Here is a 24,308-nt window from a genome sequence, read left to right on the forward strand (position 1 = left end):
ATTTCCACACTGACCCGGATGATCAATGAACGGAGATTTAAGACTCCATCGCCCACCTTGTGATCGGGGGGGAAAGCAAAAGTGCGATAAACTAATCATTAAGATTGAATATCAACAGCGGAACAAACGCAACGGTGTAACTTCCCGTCCATTCACTAATGACAAGTGCTTGTGTTGTCACGCAGCCGTGCGCAGCTGGCGGTGACCCGCAACTGTTTACATGCTCCGCACTTCCGGAACTTTCGTAATGGCTCAGTGTGTGTACGAAGCGCCGGGACCGACAGGAGCGACCCTCCTCTCCCGGCGTCCGACTGATGAATGAGTGAGAGCAGGCTGGCTTCCCCGCATGTCATTACCCCTTCACTCACTCAGCTTTTCTGTTCTTTTTACCGGAGTGACTCCCAGCACACGACTTTCCGGGGACGGCAGGTGAGAAATGCTAGTTTTTTTTTTGTCAAGCTAAATGTTTGCTTTTCAGTCAAACCTGTTCTCCCCCTCCTTTTTCTTTTGCATCTGTTCCGGTGCGAAGCGTCATTTTGGCTCCAGACAATAGAGGAGCTACACTCCTCCTGTACCTCCTCTTCCTCCCCCCCCCCGACTGTCTGCAATGCCGTCGCAGCCTCCGTTCGGGTTACGAAACAAGCCAACACGCTGTTTGTTGCTTTTCTCCTCTTTTACGCCACCCCCTCCCCAAAAAAAAACAAAAAAACTCCGACCTGCGACATGGCTGGATCACCACAGGATGTTGTCTGACCCTATCCGTGGTTTGATCGCCTCTCCGGGAATATATAACCCAGAATTTGAGGGTTTAAATCGAACAGTTTAACAGTTTAAAGGTTGGAAACGCAGCCTCCCCTCCCCCTTAAAATACCAACAAGAACAACACGAAAGTGCTAATGTAAAGACTTTTGTTTCTGTCTAATGCAAAATCAGGGAATTTACTCCAATGAATAATTGATGCTGCCTATTGAATAATCCCTAAAGTTTCAGTTAATGGATGAAATCCGCTAACTTTTTTCCCCCCTTTCTTCTTAATGCCCTGTGAAGTTTTGAATTTGATAGAAGGAATCACCAGAGTGCTTTTCTGGAAACATTCTGCTTAAGTTGAAATTGAAAAAAATAATGACCTGGCTTTGACATTTCATCAGCTGTAGTAATAATACATGCAGGCAGAAGCTGCTCTGTGGTTCTCACGTCCAACCTCTCTTTGTGTGTTATGAGTAAGTTATGACAAAATGATATGAGAGAACTGTCTGAGAAAGCACAGTAAGTGATAAGATCAGCAACATTGTCACCAGGGAAGCACCATAATCCCACAAAAATGGCAAGAAATCAGATGAATTTCACTAAGGTGTTACTGTAGCCTTGGACTGTGTTTATAGAATCAGAATCAGCTTTATTTACCCAGTATGTTCACACAGTCAAGGAATTTGTCTCTGGTACTCGTACTGACATCAAGGTAAACGATGACTGGACAAGAACATTGTAAACTGTACAAAATATAAATTTCAGAGTGCAGTGTGTGGTTTGTAGTTTAAGAAAAAAAGTAAAGGGAGGCCAATAGAGGAGATTTAATGGATGTGGTGAGAGAGGACATGAAGTTAGTTGGTTTGAGAAAAGAGAATACAGACGACAGGGTTTGGTTGGAGGCAGAGGATTTGTAATGGCAACGCCTGAAAGGAAAAGAAGACTTAAAAAGAATTAACCTAAAACTTCACATGCATGGCATCAGAAAGTCTGCGCATCGTCGGGGTTTATAGCAAGCCAGTTTTTAAGAAATATGCCCTAAAATTTCAAGCATGGTCAAAATCTTGCCACAGGACATTTCAGGACACCAAAGCTCCAGACTAACAACACATTGCAACAAATCACAAACAATTTCTTTGATTACAACGATTCCATAATAATTTCTTTATTATACCTTCAATGAAAATAGGTTTGCAACACAAATTAAGATGTTTTCCTTCAAGTCAAGACTGAATAGGCTTGAACAGAGACAGGATAATAGAGACTTGTCTCACAGCTTTTAGCCAAAATCCTTTCCCTGAACCGTTTTTTAGTTTTTGAAAAGAAAACATCACGCAGGTATTTCAATATACTTGTCTCCAGTGCCTATAATTTCGTTGGATGCCTCAATGCAATTGGTAATAATTTCTTTCCATTTTGTCTTTTGTCTAAACATTTCAAGACATTTCACATCAGTCTCACATGTGATTTTCCATTCTTGAGCTGCTTTGAAAATGTAACTGCTGAATCTTGTCTTTCCTTGAAATCTCCCATGTGTGATTTGATTAATTATAAACAGTTATCACCTTTTTGTAGTGAGCCCATCCCTCCCATACACAACATTAGGACCACTCTTCTTCCATCTGTGGGTGTGTTTTCCCACCACCATTATATAATGTAGATAACTTCATCAGATTAATTGATACCGAGAAGTGAAATGCTGTGAAAGTCGAATTAGAAAACTTTTTAGCAATTCAATCAACATCCAGTTTGTGTTTTGGCTGCATAATAGTCAGGGCCTTTGAGATGATGTTGGTTTTGCCTATAGAGCTTAAGTTTCCTTTTAGAAAATATGACTTAAAAACAGCAGTTGGGAAAACGACTGCAATGTATATACGGATGTTCTTCCATCAGATCATGTCATCTGTAATATTCAGTTAGAAATCAATGAGATTACATCTAATTTATGAAACTGAATCGCTAACTGAGATGCCTTCATGAAAAAAAGTGTATCATTTTGAAGGTGGTGCAGCCATAGTCAGGTAAAAGTTAGCTCCATCCATCCATTAACGGGGCATCAACCAAAGCAGAGAGCCAAGACTTCACTCTCCCCAGCCACTTGGTTTTGCTCTTCCATGGGGATCCTTAGGCATTCTAAGGCCAGCCTAAAGTAATAGTCCCTCCGGTGTGCCCTGGGTCTTCCCGGGGGGGACATGCCTGGACAGTCTCGCCAGGGAAATGTCAAGGAGGCATTCTAACCAAATGCCCAAGCCACCTCATTTCTGCCACTTTGATCCGTGACATTGTTCTTTCAGTCACGACCCACAGATCGAGTCTGTAAGTGAGGTAGGAATGTAGATTGGTTTATGGCTCAGCTCCTTTCTCACCAGGACAGACAGGGGAAGAATCCACATCACTGCTGACACCACACCAATCCACCTGTCAATCTCCTGCTCCATCCATCCCTCACTCGTGAACAAGACCCCAAGATTCCTGATCTTCCCCACTTGAGGCAGGAACTCCTTCCCGATCCAGTGTGAGCACTCTACCCGTTTCCGGCTGAGAACCATGGTCTCAGCTTTGGAAAAGCTGATCCTCATCCTGACCACTTCATATTTGCATGTGAAGTGCCCCAGTGACTGCTGGAGGTCACAGTCTGATGGAGCCAACAGAACCACATCATCTGCAAAAAGCAGAGACCCAATCCTGAGGTCACCAAACCGGATCCCCTCAACACCCTGGCTGGGCCTAAAAATTCTGTCCATAAAAGTTATGAACAGAATCAGTGACAATGGACTGCCCTGCCGCAGTCCACCCCTCACTGGAAACGAGTCCCACTTACAACCGGCAATGCAGACCACGCTCTGGCATCAATCATATAAGGACTGAACAGCCTGTATTGCAGGGTTCAGTACCCCATACTCCCAGAGTTTCCATCACAGGATTCCACACCAATCCGTTGAATGCCTTTTAAGGTCCAGAAAACTCTTGTGGACTGGTTTGGCAAACTCCCGTGCACCCTCGAGGACCCTGCTGAGGGTGTAGAGCTGGTCCACTGTTTCACGGCCAGGATGAAAACCACATTGCTCCTCCTGGATGTGAGATTCATCGACCTGTTAGACCCGCCTCTCCAGCACCCCTGAGTTGACTTTTCCAGGGAGGCTGAGGAGAGTGACACCCTCCAATCCCCCTTTTAAAAGAGGGGGATCACCACCCCAGTCTGCCAGTCCAGTGGCACTGCTCCCACCTTCCACGTGATGCTACAGAGGCGTTTCAGTTTGGACAGCCGCGCAACATCCAGAGCCCTAAGGAACCCAAAGGGAATCTCATCCACACCTGGGGTACCGCTACTGAGGAGCATTCTGACTACCTCTGCAACAAAAAGTTAGCTTTAACAACTTCTTTTGCCCAAAATAACATACCTTTGAATGATGTCTGATTTATAGGTTTCTGTCTGCTGCTACAATCCCTGTGCAGCCCCAGACTTTTAGCTGACCTTGGATCGAGTGTCAACCTCTTTATCCAGACGAAACCTGAACAGACATAACCATCCTGCTGCTCGGGGTGTTTCTTTCCATTGTTCCTTGTCTTTCCCTTCCCCACATTGTTCATTCTCTTGGGAAATGTGTACCTTTATTTCTTATTCTAGTCTTAAAAGTTTGTCTTGAACCTTGTGAAAACTAAGCTCAATGTCAAAGGCTGTTGTTTCTGCTGTTCTTGTTTTTCTCCTTCTTATGTCGCAGGAGAATGCATTTTATTGGTTCTAGAAGATCAACAGATACTGCAACAGATACTCACACTTGTGAGATGTTGGGATTATCGAAGCACGTGTCTCAACATTAAATATTTACAAAAGGACATCGTCATTAATATTTATTTGATGCAAACTCTCAAATCAAAGGCAAAAATGTGTCAGTGTTCTGTTGTCTGAACAAGCCACTTAAAGATAGCACAACTTGTGAGTAGAGCTTTGCAGTATAATGGCATACTACACATTGATTTTTCTATCCATGACATCATATTATCTATTTTTTTTCATCTGTTGACACAATTTTAAAGTCTATATCCAGAGATGGCCCGGTAGAGATGAAGTCCATTTTCTCCAAAAATGTAACAGAATTTTTCTTCAGAGAAAACATCTGTAAATGATTATAGAAAACCCGTTCCCCATATATTACCTTAAAATATCCCTAAAACCTAATGAAGGATTTGCCTAAAATTCAAGGAATTAACACAAAAGTTTTAAATTTTTTATTATCTTTCAAGAAACTTCATAAGAAATCAGTAAGCCATTATTGGACAACTTTTAAAAAAATTATACTGTCCAGCTCGACTGATCAGTTCTCTGGTGTTGAATAACTCGAGAATTTTGATCCTTATTTTTTAATCTTTTTTAAAAAAAAGAAAAAAACAAGATGCTCTTTTAAACCTAAAGAAGTTCAGGAAGTGCTTCGTCTGTACCACTTATCTTTTCATCTCTCTCTTCATCCTCCTTCGGTCTGTCTCTGCTTTTAGCTCAGCGGGTGTTTGAGTGCAGGAACACAGCTCAGGAGTGGTGAACGGATGTGGGGGGAGGGAGCTGAGAGGCGGATGATGTCTGTTTAACATTCATGTGCATTTATGGCTTATTAATGCCAGTCAGACATCAAATGAAAATCACTTTTAATACAAGAGAGGAAGAGTTGCAAGGGTGTGTGTCAGGTGTCAGCTAGGTCTTTCTGTGTGACAGGCTGGTCAAAACTACCTGTTAACTGTCAGTCCCTGATCTGAAGTCGTCATGTATCAGTTGAGGTTGAGAAGGTACAGGCTTTGACAAACTCATTGCTGTAATCCGAGTCTTCCATCTGTGAGAAAGGAGAGAATATGATTTTCATTTGGTCACGGATAGTGACAACAGCAGCTGAAGAATGGAAGCATTTTTGGCTCTTTGACCCAGACTCTATAAAAAAAGCGAGGGACAGAGTTGAGCTGTCTGAATGAGCCACACTGCTCTTATTCTAGTGAAATATTACAGTGGAGAGTTAAGTTATTGTAGTGATTTAATACCAGTGTCTCATTATGACCAGTGGGAGGAATGAGTGGAGAAATATAGGGCAACAGATACAGACCTCCAACACTTCTTATGTTTTAGTCATTCTTCAAAACAAAATATCTGGATTGATAGACTGTTCTGTCTGGCCTTCTATTTCTAACTAGCAGTACTTTGAAGAGGAATCCAGTCGAAGTTTACATTTTTCTACTACTTGTATCTGTGACATTGGAAGGTGGTTTGACAAAGTGGGGGAAAGGATGTGATCGCCCTTGATGAATTTATGAATTTAGTTATGCAGCTGTTTCAGAGTGAGTGAAATTCAGACAAAAATAAATTGAAAAAACCAAATGGTTGTATTTTGGCTTATTAGAAATCAGTTGTGATCAAAAAAGGGTAGGGACAAAATTATGGATTTTACCTAATTGTAGCCATTTTTAAAAATAATATATAGTTGTTTCTACAATAAATAATGATGGCATTTGTGAAAACGTGATGAATTATCAACATACAACTATTATTGAACTTTTACTTAACATATAAGACACAAAAAAAAATCAGAGGATGTAAAGAGTCTTGAAATTTAATAATGATACAGGGGGACGCACATTCATAGTTATGAGTGCAACAGGCATTTTGTCCATAAAAGCTCCCATAACTTTCTTAAAGCACGACTGCAGCATTTTTTTCGGACGTATGCCCTTTCAGACAACAGAAGAAACAGAACCAAGGTTTGATCAAATTATTTCAAGTTTTTAAGCTTTCCCTTGTAGCATTATGAAGCAAAGCTACACCAACTAATGCTTACTTGGCATCTTTCATAGTGAGTGTGTGAGAGAGAAGGACCTTGGATTTCAGAACTTGAGAATATTTTATTTACAACTGTCTAGTCTGCTTCCAAACAGCAAATAGCTGTAATATTCCACTGACATGGTTTTTGATGCGTTCTGTCATTTTTAGCCTATGTCATTCAGTGTATTAGCTCGTGATTGTATATTGTAGCATTAATGGTTTTCAACAATGGTCAGTGTGGTTTCATACCCTCAATTCAGTCTCTTTCAGTACAATATTTACTAGATACAAATATTATTGATAATATTTATAAAGTTATCAATTAATTGTATGATATTTATTGATTTTATGGCCTTTTGACCTGATTTGACAATAAAGGTGTGAATAATGGGAGTAATTCAGCTATGACCTTACTTATTTTGCACAAACAACCTGAAAATATACCATAGTTCATCTTTTGGCACCGTGTCATATGCTCTTTCCTGGTCTACAACGGCATAATGAAGGTTCCCTCTTACCTTCTATGTACTTTTCTACCGGCATTCTGAAAGTAAATACTGTATCTGTAGTATCCTTTAGGCATGAAACCGTACTGCTCTCAGAACAGTTTCCATTTTCTCATAACTTCATTGGATGGCTCATCAACTTTATCCCTCTATTGTTATAGTTACACAATCCTGCACATCTCCCTTATTCTTAAAAGTGGGCACTTTTCCATCGAAGCCCATTCTTTGTATCCTTTTTCCAGGTCTACAGAAGTGCAATGCAGCTCCCTCTGACCTTCTCTGTACCTCTCTATTAGAATTTTCGAAGCAAATACTGCATTTCATACTATTTCTAGGCATGAGACTATACTGCTGCTCACAAATGCTGACTTCTGCTCTCAGTCTAGTTTCCATTACTCTTTCCCATAACGTCAGTATATGGCTCATCAACTTTATCCCTTTATAGTTACTACAATTCTACACATCCCCCTTATTCCTAAAAATGGGCACCATCACGCTTCTTCTCCATTCCTCAGGCATCTTCTCACTCTTTAAGACCCTGTTGAATAATCAAGCCAGAAACTACCACTGCCTCTCCTAGACACTTCCATACTTCCACAGGTCTATTATCAGGACCAACCCCCTTTCCACTCTTCATCCTCTTCAATGCCCTCCTCATTTCACCGTTACTAACCTCTTCTGCTTTGTGGTCCACAATAGTGACCTCTTCTACCCTTTCCTCTCTTTCATTTTCCTCATTCATCAGCTCTTCGTAGTCTCTTTCCTGTCTGACTCCTGTCTGCTCTCTTCTTTGTTCCCGGTCTTCTTTGCTAACCTCTTTCTCTATTTATACTCCTGCACTTTTTCATCCTACCACCAAGTCTCCTTAACTACTTTCATTCCAGACGATGCACCAAGTACTCACCTACCTGTCTCCCTGATCACATTAGCTTTTGTTGTCCAGTCATCTAGAAACTCTTCCTGACCACCCAGAGCCTTTCTCAACTCCTCCCTAAAAACCATACACCACTACTCCCGTTTCAGCTTCCACCACTTCGTCTTCTGCTCTGCTTTGGTCCTCTTTATCTTTCTTGTCACCAAATTCATCCAACAAACCCCCATCCTATGCTGTCTGGCTACACTCTCAACTACTGTCGCCACCTCTGGGGGAATACTCTGCATCACCTTATCTAACTCATTTCCAGAAGATCTCCTTCTCCGCTGACTCACATCCTGCCTGTGGGGTTTCGCCATTAACAACATTGAGCATCGCACCTTCAATTTCTAGTTTCAGACCCATAAGTCTGTCTGACACTCTTTTCACCTCCACAACACTCCTAAAAATATCCTCATTCAAGAAAAGTCGTACTCCATTTCTCTGTCTGTCAATACCATAATAGTACAATTGAAGGTTATCAGCATCAGTGGCGGTCGTTGTTAACCCAGGCTTCAACCGATCCAGTGTGAGATTTGTAGGTTAGATTCGCATATTTGGATTTGGTGCAAGTTTTCTGCAGACTATTCATGGACTTCTTGTGCTTGAATGCTTGCACACTTTCAATTTGCACATTTTATTTATACAATCATTGCTGACTATTGAGGGTTTGGGTGTGGCTCAGGTGGGAAGAGTGGTCTTAGTCTGTCCAAGGATTGTTGAGGAAGACGCTGAACCCTAACAGGTCCCATGGTACTGCTATGTGGTTGCACAGTGTGTATGTTTCATCCTTGATGGGTTAAATGCAATGGCCAGAGTTTGTTGATATTGTGCTGTATGTGACACAATCCAGTTTTTTTTTCTTGACAAATAGTCGTACATAGTTCTATCTGCATAGTTTAGCATTTCTGCATGTATCGTTCACATGCAATCCCTTATAAAAAGCTTTTTACTTTATTATTTATTTGTCTTTTATGAATATATTTTATACCTAGATTGTACTCTTTATCATTCACTGTGAACAACAAAGAAAGTATTTTCTTGCTCAATAAACATGTTTCCTCTCTATGCACATGGCAATAAATACTTTGAATCTTAAATCCTAAATGTTGATAATAAACCGCTGCTCTCCTCAAGACTGTTTAGGCTGTTCCAAGCCATTTATTTACATGTGATTAGAAATTAGCCTTCATTCTAGTCTTAATGTGCTCTTATGACTTGTCTGTTTAGTTTTGTTGGGGCACATTAACTTCAATATGTAAAAGGTTTGAAAGCAGTGAAAAAAAAGGTTTTGAAAGCTGTCTAAAGGAATGGCAGTAGTTTAATTGCTGTCTCTGAGAGAAGGTAATTGCTCTCTCTTCTTGTTTGCTGGTATGAAGAAAGTGCAGTGAAGGTAAAGTTAGATCAGTGGATGGAAGCTAACAACATTGGGGAGGCTCAGTTGCCAGAGGAGCATAGCAGAAAGTCAGTGTCACAATTGAAGGGTCACAAAAAATCCATTAATGTTCCTTAAATTAAAGAAACAAAACAAATCTTGGCAACACTTCCATCCTATGTAGTGATAATATTCACCAAAACTAAAATTTTACATCCAAGTGAGTAAGAGCTACTTACATTTATCAATTGCCAGGAACTGTGATGTCCCTTTTGGATGCTTACAGGTTTTTTTTATTGGCACATTTCAAGTTTAGTTTTCCAAGAGAATGTTTTGAATGAACAGACATCTTTTTTTGTATGGAAAATCTAAACACTTAAAAGGCAATGCAGGCCAGATACAAATGACCAAATTCCAAAAATAAAGTAGGTTTTGTTTGTCGCACCAAATATATTTGTGATGAACAGTTTTGTAGGGATAAATGGGGTCAAATTTAAAGGTAAAACTTTACAATCCGCATTTAAATCAGTTGCCAAGTAATTGCAGTGGTGGTGTAAATTAAACTCTGAAATGAACCAAGTAATTAAATAACATTCAAGTAAAATCATTGTAATGAAAATAATCAACTAGCTGCATTTGTGTGCTTGTTTAGACATGATTAATACTGTATGATGAGTTACATTTAGATCTCATAATGAGGTACTACTTTCAAAAAGTCATGTTTCCAAAATATAGTTAAATAAAAATATTAGCAGTGGTACCTAAATAAAATTGAGAAATCGGCTCCCGAATTTGAAATTCCAGTGTTCCAATTTCAAGAGTGATGGGCATGGAGCTGCGTGTCAACCTTTCTCAGGTTGTATGTAAAGCACCTGCAACTGTAACTATGTAACTTTTCTCAATAATATTCTTGGCTGTCTTTCCTCTTAAGCAACTACAGCCTTTCCCCCATGTTATTGTAAAAAGAAGCCTCTAAGCAAAGGGGAGATATTGAAATAATTCTCTATTAATGGTGTTCACACATTGTTGTTTTTGTAATCAGTATTTGCTGGAGCCAGAAAGTACAGCTACAATTTTGCAGGCTCTCTGTTTCCAGGTCACTTGGTCCAGGTCATTTTCACGTGACATTAGCATTTTGTGGAAACTTATGCATTCAGCAATAGGAGGGGCTCTCACACTGATGCAAACACAGGACAGCTAAATAAGCTAAAATAGCCTTCTGTTAAGTTCAGATCCAGACCAATCATTACTGCTTTAGTGAAACGGTGAACTGTCTTTTTGGTTTTAAAAGGTGACACAGGGCTTACAGTACAGTTCTACCCTATCCATCTATCCATTAGCTACCGCTTATCCTACTTAGGGTTGTGGGGGATGCTGGAGCCAAGCTGCCACCGGGCAAAAGGCAGGGTATGCACTGGACTCAATGACACATCTGAGCAATATTCCCAATTTTCAGTTCTCCCTACTGTATATACAGTATAATTAAGAAAGCTAGACCTTTTAAAAATTTTTAAAAGATAAAGAGCTTCCCTTTATTCCTACCAACATGACAGATTTGGAAACATTTCTGTTTTTTACAGTATTTTCCGAGTACTAGAACTAGGTTATCAATACTTTGATCACTTCCAAAACACTTTCCATTTAACAACAGTAAATAATCAATTATGGTAACCTCTTGTGTAGCGAATAACATCAGAGTACCTTTGGAAGGATGATTTTGTGCATCTGGTCATGTACATGTGCATGTGCATATGCATATGCACATGCTCCTGTTATTGTTCACAGTAGGCGTTTGCTGACCGTATCCACGGCGACATCTAACGCCTGGCTGGAATCGTGTTTATCTTCCTCCTTTTACCTTCATCTTAGTCATAGAGCAGTATTCGGTGTTTTTGCTGGAGATCACATATATGGGTCTGAATATATTTGATGGTGTAACAATGGTGCCTGCTCTTATTGTTGTCATATTTGAGGTTGTTAAACTACATGTGTGCATATCTGGACTTTTCAAATGATGCTTGTATATATCAAAAATTATATAATATAAATGTGCATATGAATGAAATCACATTTTTCAATCTTGAACCGATTTAAATTGCCTATTTCCTTTAAAGAATTGATATCTAATCCCTAAACAGTGACTATATGTTGATTTATCAAGTACAACCATATTTCCATTATCATGATAAAAAGCAAGACTCCCACTGTGTTCTGAGGATCAGCAAAAACATCTAAGTGTATTAGTCTAGTCACACCATATGATATATAACATTTAGTTATATTTCTGAATGACCTGGTAATTCTGATACATATTACTGATTACATCCAGAGTTTTTTTTCACTGAAATCACTTTATTGATTTAAAATCATAAGAAAAATATAGCTAGGAACTATCATTATCTCAAAGTATTGAAAGATTAGCAAAAATGAAGTATTGAATAGCATTAAATTACATAAAATGCAACAGGAAGTAGAAAATTAAAATAAATCATTAAATTCAATGTACATAACAGGAATAGCTGAACTGAAACTAATTGAAACACTAAGAAATAAAATATGTGCAGTTACCTAGGTGATATATTTCAAACCTTAGATTACTTATACTGTATCAGCTATAAAGATTTATTAGAGGCTTCTAGATGGATTGTTTTTGGTTTTTTTTTCAGACAGAAGATGACTCTTTGATGTGTGCTAACATTTAAAACTGGCTTATGTATGATTCTAGTTCCAGTTTCTTTTTTTCCAAACTGCAAGTATAAGGGTCACTGCAATAATGTACAAAAGTCATAGGCCCCTCATAGCTTTGTGATTTACACTGTTGAGAAGTTGTGTTGATAACCGAGGCACCTGCAGTAAAACGTTACTTAACTTGTTTTGCTTCTTTAGTGATGACAGGGCTGCGTACATAGCCTCAAACATGATTTGTTAAATAAGGTAAGGTACTTTTGCAACAGTCCGGAAGGTCAAAACCAGTACATACAAGACATTTTTAATTACAAAACAAAAGCAATTGTTCCTCTATTCAACTAATATTCAATAATTATGCAACCACATGAAGACATTTAACGCTGAAATGGAAGTGCAATAAATCCCTATGTGAGAGTAAAGCTATATTAAGTTATTGATCAGGGAGATATTAGCTCAACTAACTCTTAATGCCGGCCAATTTTTCAGTCATTATTTTATCAAAGCTTCGCTTTTTTGATTTCTAATACTTTAGATGCAGGCCTAATAAATGGCAGATGGGCAGTCCATCATTGATTTATTCAAGTCTCTGTTTAAATTAATCAAATTTATGCATTTTCAGTCTTTTCACTCAGACCTACTATATTTTTTTCATTCAGACCACATCAGAGCTTATGATTAGGCACATTTCACAGCATCTATTCATCAAATTTAGAGTGAACTGTTCAGTTTTTCTCTTTTTGAAGTGACATCCACCTCTCGGTCAGATCAGGCACCTGCCTCATATTTTGCTCAAGTATGAATATTTCATTTATTTATATGTATATTATTTTTAATTGTTTGACATTATATTCCAATTTTTTCAGTCACTGTGTAAAAGAGTGAGTAGAACTGTTGGCAGACAGTAATAGGATAAGATTTCTTTTTAATTCATATTCATATCCTGCACATACGTGTTATTTCAATAGTATTATAGAAGAAAATTAGTGATACTCTGATTTGTTTTTTATTTTATTTTTTTTAAACCTGAATCTTGAAAATTGGAGTTTGTAAAGGTCAGAAGTATTAATTTTATTAGTAGTATTATCTTTGCTATTGTGTTCTTTATCAAACAAGGACATATTCATCTTGTCTGTGTTGCTGAATCAGAAGTGTGTTTGTTGTGCTTCTTTCTTTCATTGTCACCTTCATTGCTGCTATGAATAGCGGCAGGCAGCAGGATAAACCACCTGAGTTGCATATGTTGGTTAAACAGAGGAAACCCTTCCCCTTCACTGTCCCCTCCTGAACCCGAATAACCTCAATGAACCTAGGGAACCGTGGATGATTGGCTGGAAATCAGCCAGTGGCAACCAATTAGAAACCATCCTCCTGCCCCACACTACATGGACCAGGGCTAAATTGATCATGTGTGTTCGCAGTTGAGGTGTTACTAAATGTGCACATTCTAATCACGTTATGTAAAGCGGATCTGTTAGCTCATAGCTATGACCTATATTACTGAAAAGGAAAATATTATATTGTACGTGTCAGTACTTTTTAAAGTTACAGACATTTTCTTTAGTCGGTAGGACTGATTTGCGCGCGCGTGTGTGTGTGTGTGTGTGTGTGTGTGTGTGTGTGTGTGTGTGTGTGTGTGTGTGTGTGTGTGTGCGCGCGCGCATGCAATCATGCACACATACTGACACTTTCTGTATACATGCATCTGGGTAAAAGGAGCTCTGTTGCTGTGGGATTAGACTTGACAACCAGGCGGGTTGTCCCAGGGTGTTATCTATTTAAAGATATCCTCTGAAGCAAGTCGATGCAGGTCAGCATTTTTCACTGATTGAGGTCAGTATGTGTATGTGGGTTTGTGTGTGTGCTTACATGGGCTTGGGGGGGATCTTAAAACCTACTCATTGGTGGCTAATCCTAAATAAACTTGTACATATTACAGTATCAAAGACAGAATTAGTGGCACTGTTTATGTGTCTGAGCAGATTGTGGGTTTTATTTGAAGCTGCAGGTGTTTCAAGAATAGTTTTTGGACCAGTTTCCGCTTGAATCAGAATTTCTGATCAAACAAGGGAGCTAATAAATCAGATAATGCAAATATTGCAGTTGTCACAAGAGATATACAGGACTGTCTCAGAAAATTAGACTATTGTGATAAAGTTCTTTATCTTCTGTAATGCAATTAAAAAAACAAAATTTACTTTTTCATGATATTCTAATATTTTGAGATAGGATTTTTTAGTTTTCTTAAGACGTAAGCCATAATCAGCAATATTAAAATAATAAAAGGCTTGCAATATTTCTGTTGATTTGTAATTAATCCAGAATGTATGAAATATTTGTTTTTGTAAAGAACTTTATCACAATATTCTACTTGTCTGAGACAGTCCTGTAAATTGTATGTGTCAGGCTGTAATGTAGGTCTAGTTAAGGAAACAATATGAACTAGCTCTAGATATTTAAACAAACAGCAAACCCTTTGTTTGAAATTTAATTAAATTGAAATTGAAAGCATAAAATGCAGACATCCTGGAAAGTACAACCCCCACGTTCCTTTGACAATTAACAATCCCAGTTATCGGCTGACAAAAGATTATAATTTAAAACCAATAGACCACAATTTCATACATGTGTTCTGCTATAACAACATAAAAAACAACAGCAGAGCAATTCAGCCAGGCAGTCAGGTGATTGCTGACATTCCACTGACATAAGGGAGTATAGCTATTACTAATTTTCAACTCTTGTCCCTAATTTTGCTTTTACATGAACAATATAAAGTATGACACAAACTTTAAACAATCAATATGTTTGTAATGTGCCATAAGACCGAATAAAAATAGATATATACAATCATCACAGTTGACATTTGTATAAAAAAATGGTAAAAATACGTTTCATCAAAATGCAAAGCTCAAAAACACACTATTAATCTACCCTAAAACCCTGGATGTCCTGCAGTCTGTCAGACCCGTTTTTATGTGCAAGACATATATTAAAGATATATAAGATATATTATCCATCCATCATCTACTCCCTATCCTGCACTCAGGGTCTCAGGGGATCAAAAGTGGAAAACTTCATTCCAACCAAAACAGGCTAACACTACACCACATGCCCCACTCAAGAGTGAAGACATCTATGATATCTTGATTTTTGTGGAATCGTTGTCAGACAGGAGTAACTGTAATTTGTGAGGTCAAAATGAATGGGGTTTTTAGGCAGCCTAGTTTGTGGTGACCTATGTGAAATTATGTGTACAATTGCAAATAATAGGGTGCAAATAATTCTTATACCAAGATACACGCCACCACATTATTTATTTTTCTGTATTGTGTGTCTTCTCACATAACTCCTAATGGAAATTGTCATTTGTCAGAATCAGGACACACCTAACGGTTCTGGCAAATTGTGTATGCCACATAGTGAGCATGTTCTCTGGTGCCACCTTTGTCTCAAGCCCTGTTGTGTAATTCTGTTACACAAGCAAGAGGATGTGATGCAGATCTTCTAAGTCTATAAGCCACTCTAATGAATAGAAGGTGTTATACAATATTCATTTTCAGAGCCACAAATTGAGGCTTTGTTTGTAATAATTCTGCCATTAACCCACATTTTTAACATAGCAATCCTGATTTAGTCTGGCTATTACTTATGAAAGATGGCACTGATTTTTGGATTTCAAGTGAAATTATTTAAATCAGTTATGAGCATTTTATTTACATATATGAGCATCTGAAATGATTTCTGTGATGTTAAATTAAGCTTTTTGCCAAGTCAGACAGAATGCAGTTCCAATCAAATTGAGTGTTTTAAACATCTCCCCTGCGCTCCTGGGTGGTTTATAATGAGGGTGGTTACACTGTGTTCAATGCTGCTGATGTAGGAACTTTGGGTACAAGGCAAGGTCAACGTGTTCGTCTGTCAAATTGGGAGATTTTTAAATTGCGGGGTGTTTTTGGACACTAATGACATTTTGTCTTGTCCTTATCTTAAAAGTGTTTGCTCAGATAAAGCTGAGGCAAAAGATAATGTCTAAAGTGGCAAGGACTCAAGTCCGTGTGTGTAAAAGTATTGTACTTTTACTTGAAGAATATGAGTACGGTGTCCTTGTATCTTGACATACATCTTATATAACTTTATTTTCTAGTAAGCCGAACAGTGACATTATTAGCCAGATCTTATGTAAGACTTCTTATGCAAGCAGCTGTCTTCGCATTCCCCTCCTCCTTTATCATTTTATTCCTTTTTTCGGTTTCTCTTTCACTCCTTTCTCCTTATCTCCCTTTTACTCATACTGATTTCGCACTTTGGCTTCATATCTGAATGATGGACAGCATTACTGACAATAAAAATTGAGAACATTTGTGTACTATTGTTTGCAAAACATAATTCTTTTTAAGATTGTCTCATGATGTGTGGCTTCACTTTGATTTACGGGGACCGGAAACTTACCTTTACCGTGTATGTTGAATCTGATTAACAGACACAGTCCTAGAGGGTATCCATTTTATTAAACTATTAATTTATCATCTGAACTACTTTGTAACTTCTCATTAACCGGCAACCAGCAAAATCCCTCAGCCAGAATCCAATAGCCGCAGACAAAATCAAACCTGCTGTCAGGGACCACCTGGACATCCTGTAATCTAGCAGTCAAGCAAGAAGCTTTTCGGCAGCTGCCACTGAAAAAAATGTTTTCAAAAAATCAAGTCTTGTCTAGAGCGATTACACAAAGCATATGTGTCTGAACTGGTCCTCTATAAAACAGTGCTGATCTTTTCATGCTAAGATTGTCTGATATCTTTTATATTAATAGTAATAATAAGAATGATGATAATAATAATAATAGTAATAATGATTTATTATTACTATTATTGTTGTTGTTGTTGTTGTTAATATCAATATTATTATTTATAGACAATAACTCACAATAACAAAACTCTGTCCGCTACCAGTGTCATATTGATATTTACGCATGTTGCCTTTCCAAGAAGTAATCCAGCATTTTCCCTGGAAGAAGTGTGTCAATTGGAGCCAGGATCAACATTTCAGAGAATAACTCTAAAATTGTGTTGTGAATGAAAGCAGGAACAAAACTGCACTGATGTACAAAACTGCTGATGACGTATTTTAATCCAGCAGCTATTTAGAGTGGATTTTTGCTGGTACATGTAAAATATCAAAAACATCAAGCGTATTTAAAAAAAAAAGAGGAAAATAAAGCCATACGAAAACTGCTCCTTAACCGCAAATCTTGATCACATTTTTTTTAAGATTACTTGCTTTGGAGTTTTTAGCTCCTAATTTTGAACAAAGATTGTCAACTTTGTTCATAACTCCAGTTATGAACAACTCCAGTTGTTCAGTTTTTAATTCCTCTTTTGCGATCACCAATTCAAACACAATAGCCCTCTTCTATGATTATTTTAGTAGGTTAACATTCTGTGACATCACTTCTTAATAGCTGATATTTTCACCATTGCATTTTATAAAGCTCTATTTTTAAATGGTTATGATTTATGTTTTACCACACACTACCACAACTGCCTACTTAGTTACTGAGTCAAAACCATATGATTTCTGGAATTTTTTGGGAGATTTAGTTCGGTGTTTTTTTGTTTTTTTTTTTTGTGGAAAAGTTTGAGGTTGACAGTGCACTGTGTTGTATAAGAAGTATCGATTTAGAAAACAACAAATAAAGTATTGGAAACGTTTTATGTACCTTCACAGTAAAGTGATTACACACCAAAGTGATTATTATTTTCACAACCTTTTACATATTTAGCAAGTACTTGATTCTTTTTCCGTTTTAACCCACAAAATACTATGTTTTTACCGTCTGCTTGTCCTGTTGAACAAAATGTTCTAGATTATGCTAGAAAAATGTAGGATCCCCCAACCCTTCCCCCTCTTATTCGCAGGGTTGTTTTTAGGACACCAGACAGGCCAGACAGCCACCCTCCACAAAACACACATACATTGACACACATCCCCTTTTGTCTTTGTCATTCTTCCTACCATCATCTCTATCTTTTTTTCTCTCTCTTTGTCAGCATCTTGTTTCCATATCCTTGAAATTGAATCCTCACCCTAGCTGTCTCCCTCCCCCGAAAGTAATGCATGACTTCAGAATGTAATGTTGGCTCGATTAGATGTCCTTGGAACACCTACTTGGCCAGCTGCGTGAGGTTATGTAAGGTAAGTGTGTGTGTGTGTGTGTGTGTGTGTGTGTGTGTGTGTGTGTGTGTGTGTGTGTGTGTGTGTGTGTGTGTGTGTGTGTGTGTGTGTGTGTGTGTGTGTGTGTGTGTGTGTGTGTGTGTGTGTTGTTAACGTGGCGTTTGTTCATGTAGACATGAACAAGAGATATATTTTGGTGGACTTTCTCCAGTGCAAAATGTTGTGGAATTGTCCCCCATTTAAGTTTTATTTAAGCTTTTCCTTTTCCTTATTCTGAGAGCAAAACTGTAACACAGGGAAACATTATGTAAAACTTCTGCAGATTTGAATCCAAAATGATGCATAAAAGCAATAAATTCACAAATGTGTACAAAAATAGTTTAATCAAACATGTTTAGTCGTGATCCAAATTTAATAGTGTTTCACATATAGTTGCTGCAACTTTTCAAGGCTTGGTCTGTTTTCACTGGGAAAAACCAAAACAAACTTAAGTTTGTTAAAGTTAAATTATGCGAATCTTCACTAGCAATAGATTATTATGATTTTTCAATACTTCATGTACTTCATGTATATAACCCATCATAGACTGTAATTTCCTCAACTTCGTGACATGTGATGCACAACTAATTGCTGAATCTCTTAAGCTAGAACTTCGACGACAAATGTGATGGTTTTTACTTGAATCACAGTCATGGTCACAGTCACAGGCACAAATCAGCAGCACTGAAGATCTATAGAATAATTGCACATACCAGGAAAAATGGGCTTATCATACTAAACAAGGCAGGTGCAATTTTTTTGGGTAAAAAAATGATAACACTATATCCACCCAAAGGGGATTAATCGCAGCCTCCAGCTTTATAATTCATTGATTAATAGTTTTCATATAAAAACAAGTTATTAAGACACTGTTATGAAAGCAGAAGTAAAGAACACCAACATTGAGTATGACACTAAGACACTCTTGGAGAAGAAGAGAATGAAATTTAATTTGAATTAGTGACCTCCCTTATGGGATCAGAAACCCAACAAGAACTGAGGCTGAATTGGAAACAACATATTTACCACTCAGTAGTTTCTAAGTAAAAGATAAAGCAGAAAAAAAAAAAAAAAGACTACCACAAACACAAGGAAAGGCAAAACGGTGCATCAGTTCAAACAAGGAACACACAGCTACTACAACAGCAGCTATTTATACCCAGTGACAGGAAATAAATGTACACTAAATTATTTACAGTACCATTTCTGAATCGTAAACCACGAATATAAAGCTATACAAGTTGTGTGGGAAGGGTGGAAACATTTTTAATCCAGCTTGCTGTCTCAGTGAGACTTGATCTTTTGATCTTTGTTACACTATTTGGCCCTCACTTAGACAGCAAAAGAAGATACTCATTTTACAGGGAAGCATGTGTCCTCACTGGGCAAATGTCATAAACACTCTGAATCCTTAAATCCTTTTGAGATTCCAGGGGTCATTCTTGAGCTGGATATTGAAGGATGGGATTAATTTGTATGCATATTGTATGATTTGTTGTAGTTTTATGTTTTTGTCTTTTTTTTTACTTATAAGAGGATTTGCTGCTAGTACTTTTCTTCTGATGCTTCGTGGAAGTGTTTCCATTTTCATCCATGCTAGTTAAAGACATAACATTGAAGTATCATGTGAAGAATACTAAATCACAGTAACATGGAACAACTGATGTTATTCGTGTAGCTTTCTAAGGAGTTATATGAAAAACAAATGCTAACATAAAGTGAAATGAGATTTGCAATACTGAAAATGTTCAACTACTGTATATTAAGTTGTGAGTCATGTTACATGACAGTTTGTTAGACAATACAGAGAAAATGTTTGTTTTTATAACAAACACATGAATACAAACTGCACAATGCTGCACAAGTCAAACATTACTATATCTTCTGAATTCTAGAAGAAAGAATGCTCAACTAAACAACAACCTCAAAATAGATCAGAATGAATGTTTTGACAAAATGCCTGTAGGATGCATCATGAATAGCAGTATTTCTCTGATCATCAACATTTAAAAAAATATCACGGGGCATCTTAGATTTGATCTAAATGTGTTCGGAAATCATATTTCATTTTAAACATTTGATATTTAAAATTTAATTCTGGAATTATTTCTACTCTATCTGCTCCTTTTACAGACACATAAATGTTCCTCTTGTCTCATTTGATTTTTTTCATGGTTCCATTCCATACCTGTCTGACTATATTCTATAACTGTGTTTTATAAAGTATTTGTTACTGTGAATTTACACAATTTGCACATTGAAAGTATTTATAATTTAATAAAACCATTAAAGAAAACACAGTGCTTATATATTTGTTTTCAATCATTTGAGTTTTACATGAAAATGTCATGTATATTTTTTTTCTAGATTTCTCAGTAACTTCCAGAAGATTTTTAGGTACTGTATCGCAAATGTTTTTCTAAGTCTCCTTCATTTTTAAAGACAATCTAATAATTTATGGTGATCTCTTACTGCTTTTTTAATAATTTGCCATCCTTAGTGTTCACAGTGGGACTTTTTTTTTATATTACATAAACATGTGTAATAAATATAATCCAGTGCAACACTCCACTCATAAAAATCTGTGTGTTCATGCTTGAGACAACACTGGCAATTATCTCTTCTCATTTTGTTGGTTCTTTGCCCTATATTTTGGGTAAGAAGAATTTACGCAAGACTGTCCTACAGACACGGAGCTGTTTAGTTTCAATCGTATACAATACTGTTATACAACAGATATTTGACAGCTTAAGGGCCCAAAATCCAAAAATGAATGGAACAGTCCAGCCTGTTTTTCATTGCTGTATACAGTTACATAAAGCTGGATGGCAATAAAACAACCATATTTGACTGACTCTATTGCTAAGTTATGTAGGGTAATCTCGAGCTGTGCAGTTTTGTATGTCCTTAAGTCAGGTTCCTATTAGAGAATAAGAACTCACATAAAATATATAGATTGACAGATATTATAACTTTGCTTTTTCAAAATAGGAAATTGTCATTTTCTTCTTTGCTGGCTCTTACACAGCAGAATGAAGAACTTTGCAGGATTTTTTTTCTTAGCGTCTTTAGTCTTAATGCAAGCACAACTCCAAGATGCATGCCAGCGATAAGCATGTCAGAAACAAAGACCCTCTAGCCATAACTTGCCCCCGCCTCCATTCTGGCATGGCATGTTATATGAGGACACATAAAGATGTCAGTGATCCAAGGTCTGTGCTTGTCCCTGATTTACAGCAGTTTCCCAGCAGTGGTTAGTCTGCGGTGATGGCAGCGTTGCAGTTTCAGAAGATTTCAGCCTCTTTTTGTTGAACCAACTGAGCAAAATAAAGAAGACAGTTTTTAAACCAGTGTGAGGTTAAACATATTGCTGAAGTGACTTCTAACAGCTGTGGGAGGTTCTTCTAAGATTAGAGTTTGTGATTTATTATTATTGGTTTTCTTTCTGGAATATTTGCCTAAGCAAATGCATCGGTCTTTGTCCACAGTTATTACATCCTCATGCAGCCATGTGAAAAAGTAATCTCTCTCTAAAACTACAGAACTGACTATGTTAAAAGACAAGGGATAGCATGACAGGAAAATACTGGAAAAGATTACAGTTCTTTTGTAGTTTTATTTTATTTGTGCCACGAATGCACTTAAGTTTTTACCAATAATGTTAAAAGTGCCACATGTGAAATCAATAATCTGTATAAAAAAGTTTCTATTAAGAACAAAATAACCTGACAATAAAATTACAAAAACTCTGCTAAAAATCTAGAATTAAACAACTCATTATTCTTGAAGACTTATTACTTTTGTTTTGATATGTATTATTTCCGGGTATTTTTCCGGTCCCGATTTAAATATGTTCTTCTACTAGATCTATGGAGGAGGTTGTGATGAAGCCAATGTTGAAAATGTCAACGTCTGAACATCCTGAGCAGCTGTTTCTTAAACCATGAAAGTGTAAAGGAAAGGGATGAGCTTCAGAACAGTGACTTCCAAAGCCTGGGCAGAAAGCTTGACTCACAACCATTTTGCTGGTTGGAGGTGGCCACGGATTCTAGATAGAATAAAATAAACTCCAGCTACATTTTACTCCCTTTATTATCTGTGGCATAAAATTAGGTTGGAGGAAACACTGTAATTTTCTTCCTATTCACCTTTCTACCATTGTCTCAAGTATACTGCTGGGTTGCATGTCAGATTCTACAACTGCATTTTCCAATTTATCTTTCTGAGTTGTTCTGGAACAGAAAAGTGATTGATCAGTGAGGCTCCTCTCAAACCCAGCTGTGCAGTGGATTGTAGATTATTCAGATATCAGTTTCAGACCACTTATTGTCTTAATTAATTCATAATTACACCGCACAGTGGTGTAGTGAATAGCACTCTTGCAATATAGTAGGAAGATTCCTGGTTTGTTGCCAAATGGTGCCCCTTCTTTGTGCTGTCAGCATTTATGTGGGTTTTCCCTGGGGTCTCTGATTCCACCCACAGTCTAAAAACATGGAGTAGGTATATTTATGACTCTAAATTTACCGTAAGTGTGAATGAGAATGGTTCTATGTCTCCTTACTTAATATAGACCGATCACTGGTGACTGGTCCAAGTAAAATGCTACCTCTTGCCCAATGATGACTTGGATCGGCTCCAGCCCCACCACAACACTGACTGTAGTTTAACTATTCTAGCCAATTAATTTATTACTCTTTATTATCAAATGGAATACCAGTATGATTGATGGAGATGAATAACCAAACAGACAAAGATGAGGGAGCTTCAGTAAACCTCAGAAGAAGGGTGTGGTTATTGACATTTTGTACTCCTTTAGAAGACTAAGAAAAATTATGCCCCACAGTATCCGAACATCTTAAGATCACTTTGGTTTCTCAGAATACTGTTCTCTTACTTAACTGTGTTAAAGAGGCAGTCCCCTTTTTGGTTCCAGTTTGTGGTCATTCACTTCTGGCTCAGAGGAAATACTGTGAGTGTAATTACTGTGAGTGGCTCAGACATGGAGCCTTAAAAGTACAAGGACTTCAGAGCTTTTCACCTCCCTTATTGGACCTCACCTTGTCTTCATTCCCCTTGTCCATCTGTTCGGCTGCTTTCTTTTATCTGCAGAACATCCTCCTCCATCCCTCTCTGGCTAAGAGCTTTGAAAGTTCTCATGCTGGTTAAGTTAATTTTGTCCAAACCCTGAAGGTAAACTTTCCTAGAATGGTCGGCATGTGTCTGTGCTGGCATGTCCGTAAGTGAACCATCTGACAATGTAGTGGTGCAATGGAATTCTGGGCCAGAACCACCACGGGTGTTTAAAACTAAAATGTAACTTATGCTAATAAGTACTATTTTTTTTGTGTGGGTCATCATTTTAATCCCTTTCATACTGCCTGTAGTAACTGAAATTGTTACAATAAAATAACAAACTCACTAATTTGAGTTACTAATCAAGCCATGACACTATTAGTTGCGTAAATGGATCGTAAAAATTGGTATTAGTGTTTTTTTAAGTTATTGATTGCATATAATTTTTTGGGCCACTTTTAATCTGGCTAAAATAGTAAGTGTTATTTTTATGTATACTATAAGACATGTTCTCTTTCTGTGTCTTGATACTTGAGACCCTTAAAGTCAGCATGAAATAAAATTTGTCCACAACTCAGATTTTAACACCGATATGTAACTGATATCTTTGTTTCAGGTGTGAGCAAGGTGGCAATGCTGAGGTAGCAGCAGGATGTCTGACAAAGAGGAGCAGCAGCCAAACAGGATGAAGAGGGAGGTAGAGATTTGCTACACTACAGATGAAGAGGAAGAGAATGATGAGGGTGATGGTAAGTTTCACTTTGTACCCTTTGTCACCCTTGTTGTTTACCATTACAATCTTTTAACCACTCAATCGAGAGGCTTCTTCATCTCGAATGGACTTAGTTTCCGAATAATACCGCAACGGTTGGGGGACTGGTTTAAGTTGTGAACAAAAATATATGTAAGCCATTTTATGCGAATTTCCTGTTCATATTCTCTCATGTTTGATATTTGAAGGTTTTTTTTCTTTCACAATATTCAATATAA

The 24,308-nt window shown here is 37.6% G+C and overlaps 1 protein-coding gene across 1 annotated transcript in view; it reads left to right on the forward strand.

The window, feature by feature from the left end:
- Positions 1–291: 291 nt before the first annotated feature.
- The window catches only part of LOC147227230 (helicase ARIP4-like), a 76,647-nt gene continuing 52,630 nt past the window's right edge, over positions 292–24,308 (forward strand). Inside the window, exons 1-2 of the mRNA XM_086159078.1 lie at positions 292–429; positions 23,935–24,067. Coding sequence (XP_086015204.1) covers positions 23,971–24,067 — 97 coding nt within the window. The 5' untranslated portion in view covers positions 292–429; positions 23,935–23,970. The remainder of the gene's footprint in view (positions 430–23,934; positions 24,068–24,308) is intronic.

The sequence above is a fragment of the Fistularia commersonii genome, chromosome 14 (genome assembly GCF_037954325.1).
Source record: "Fistularia commersonii isolate RoL2024-O1a breed Wild chromosome 14, RoL_Fcom_v1.0, whole genome shotgun sequence".
NCBI lineage: Eukaryota > Metazoa > Chordata > Actinopteri > Syngnathiformes > Fistulariidae > Fistularia > Fistularia commersonii.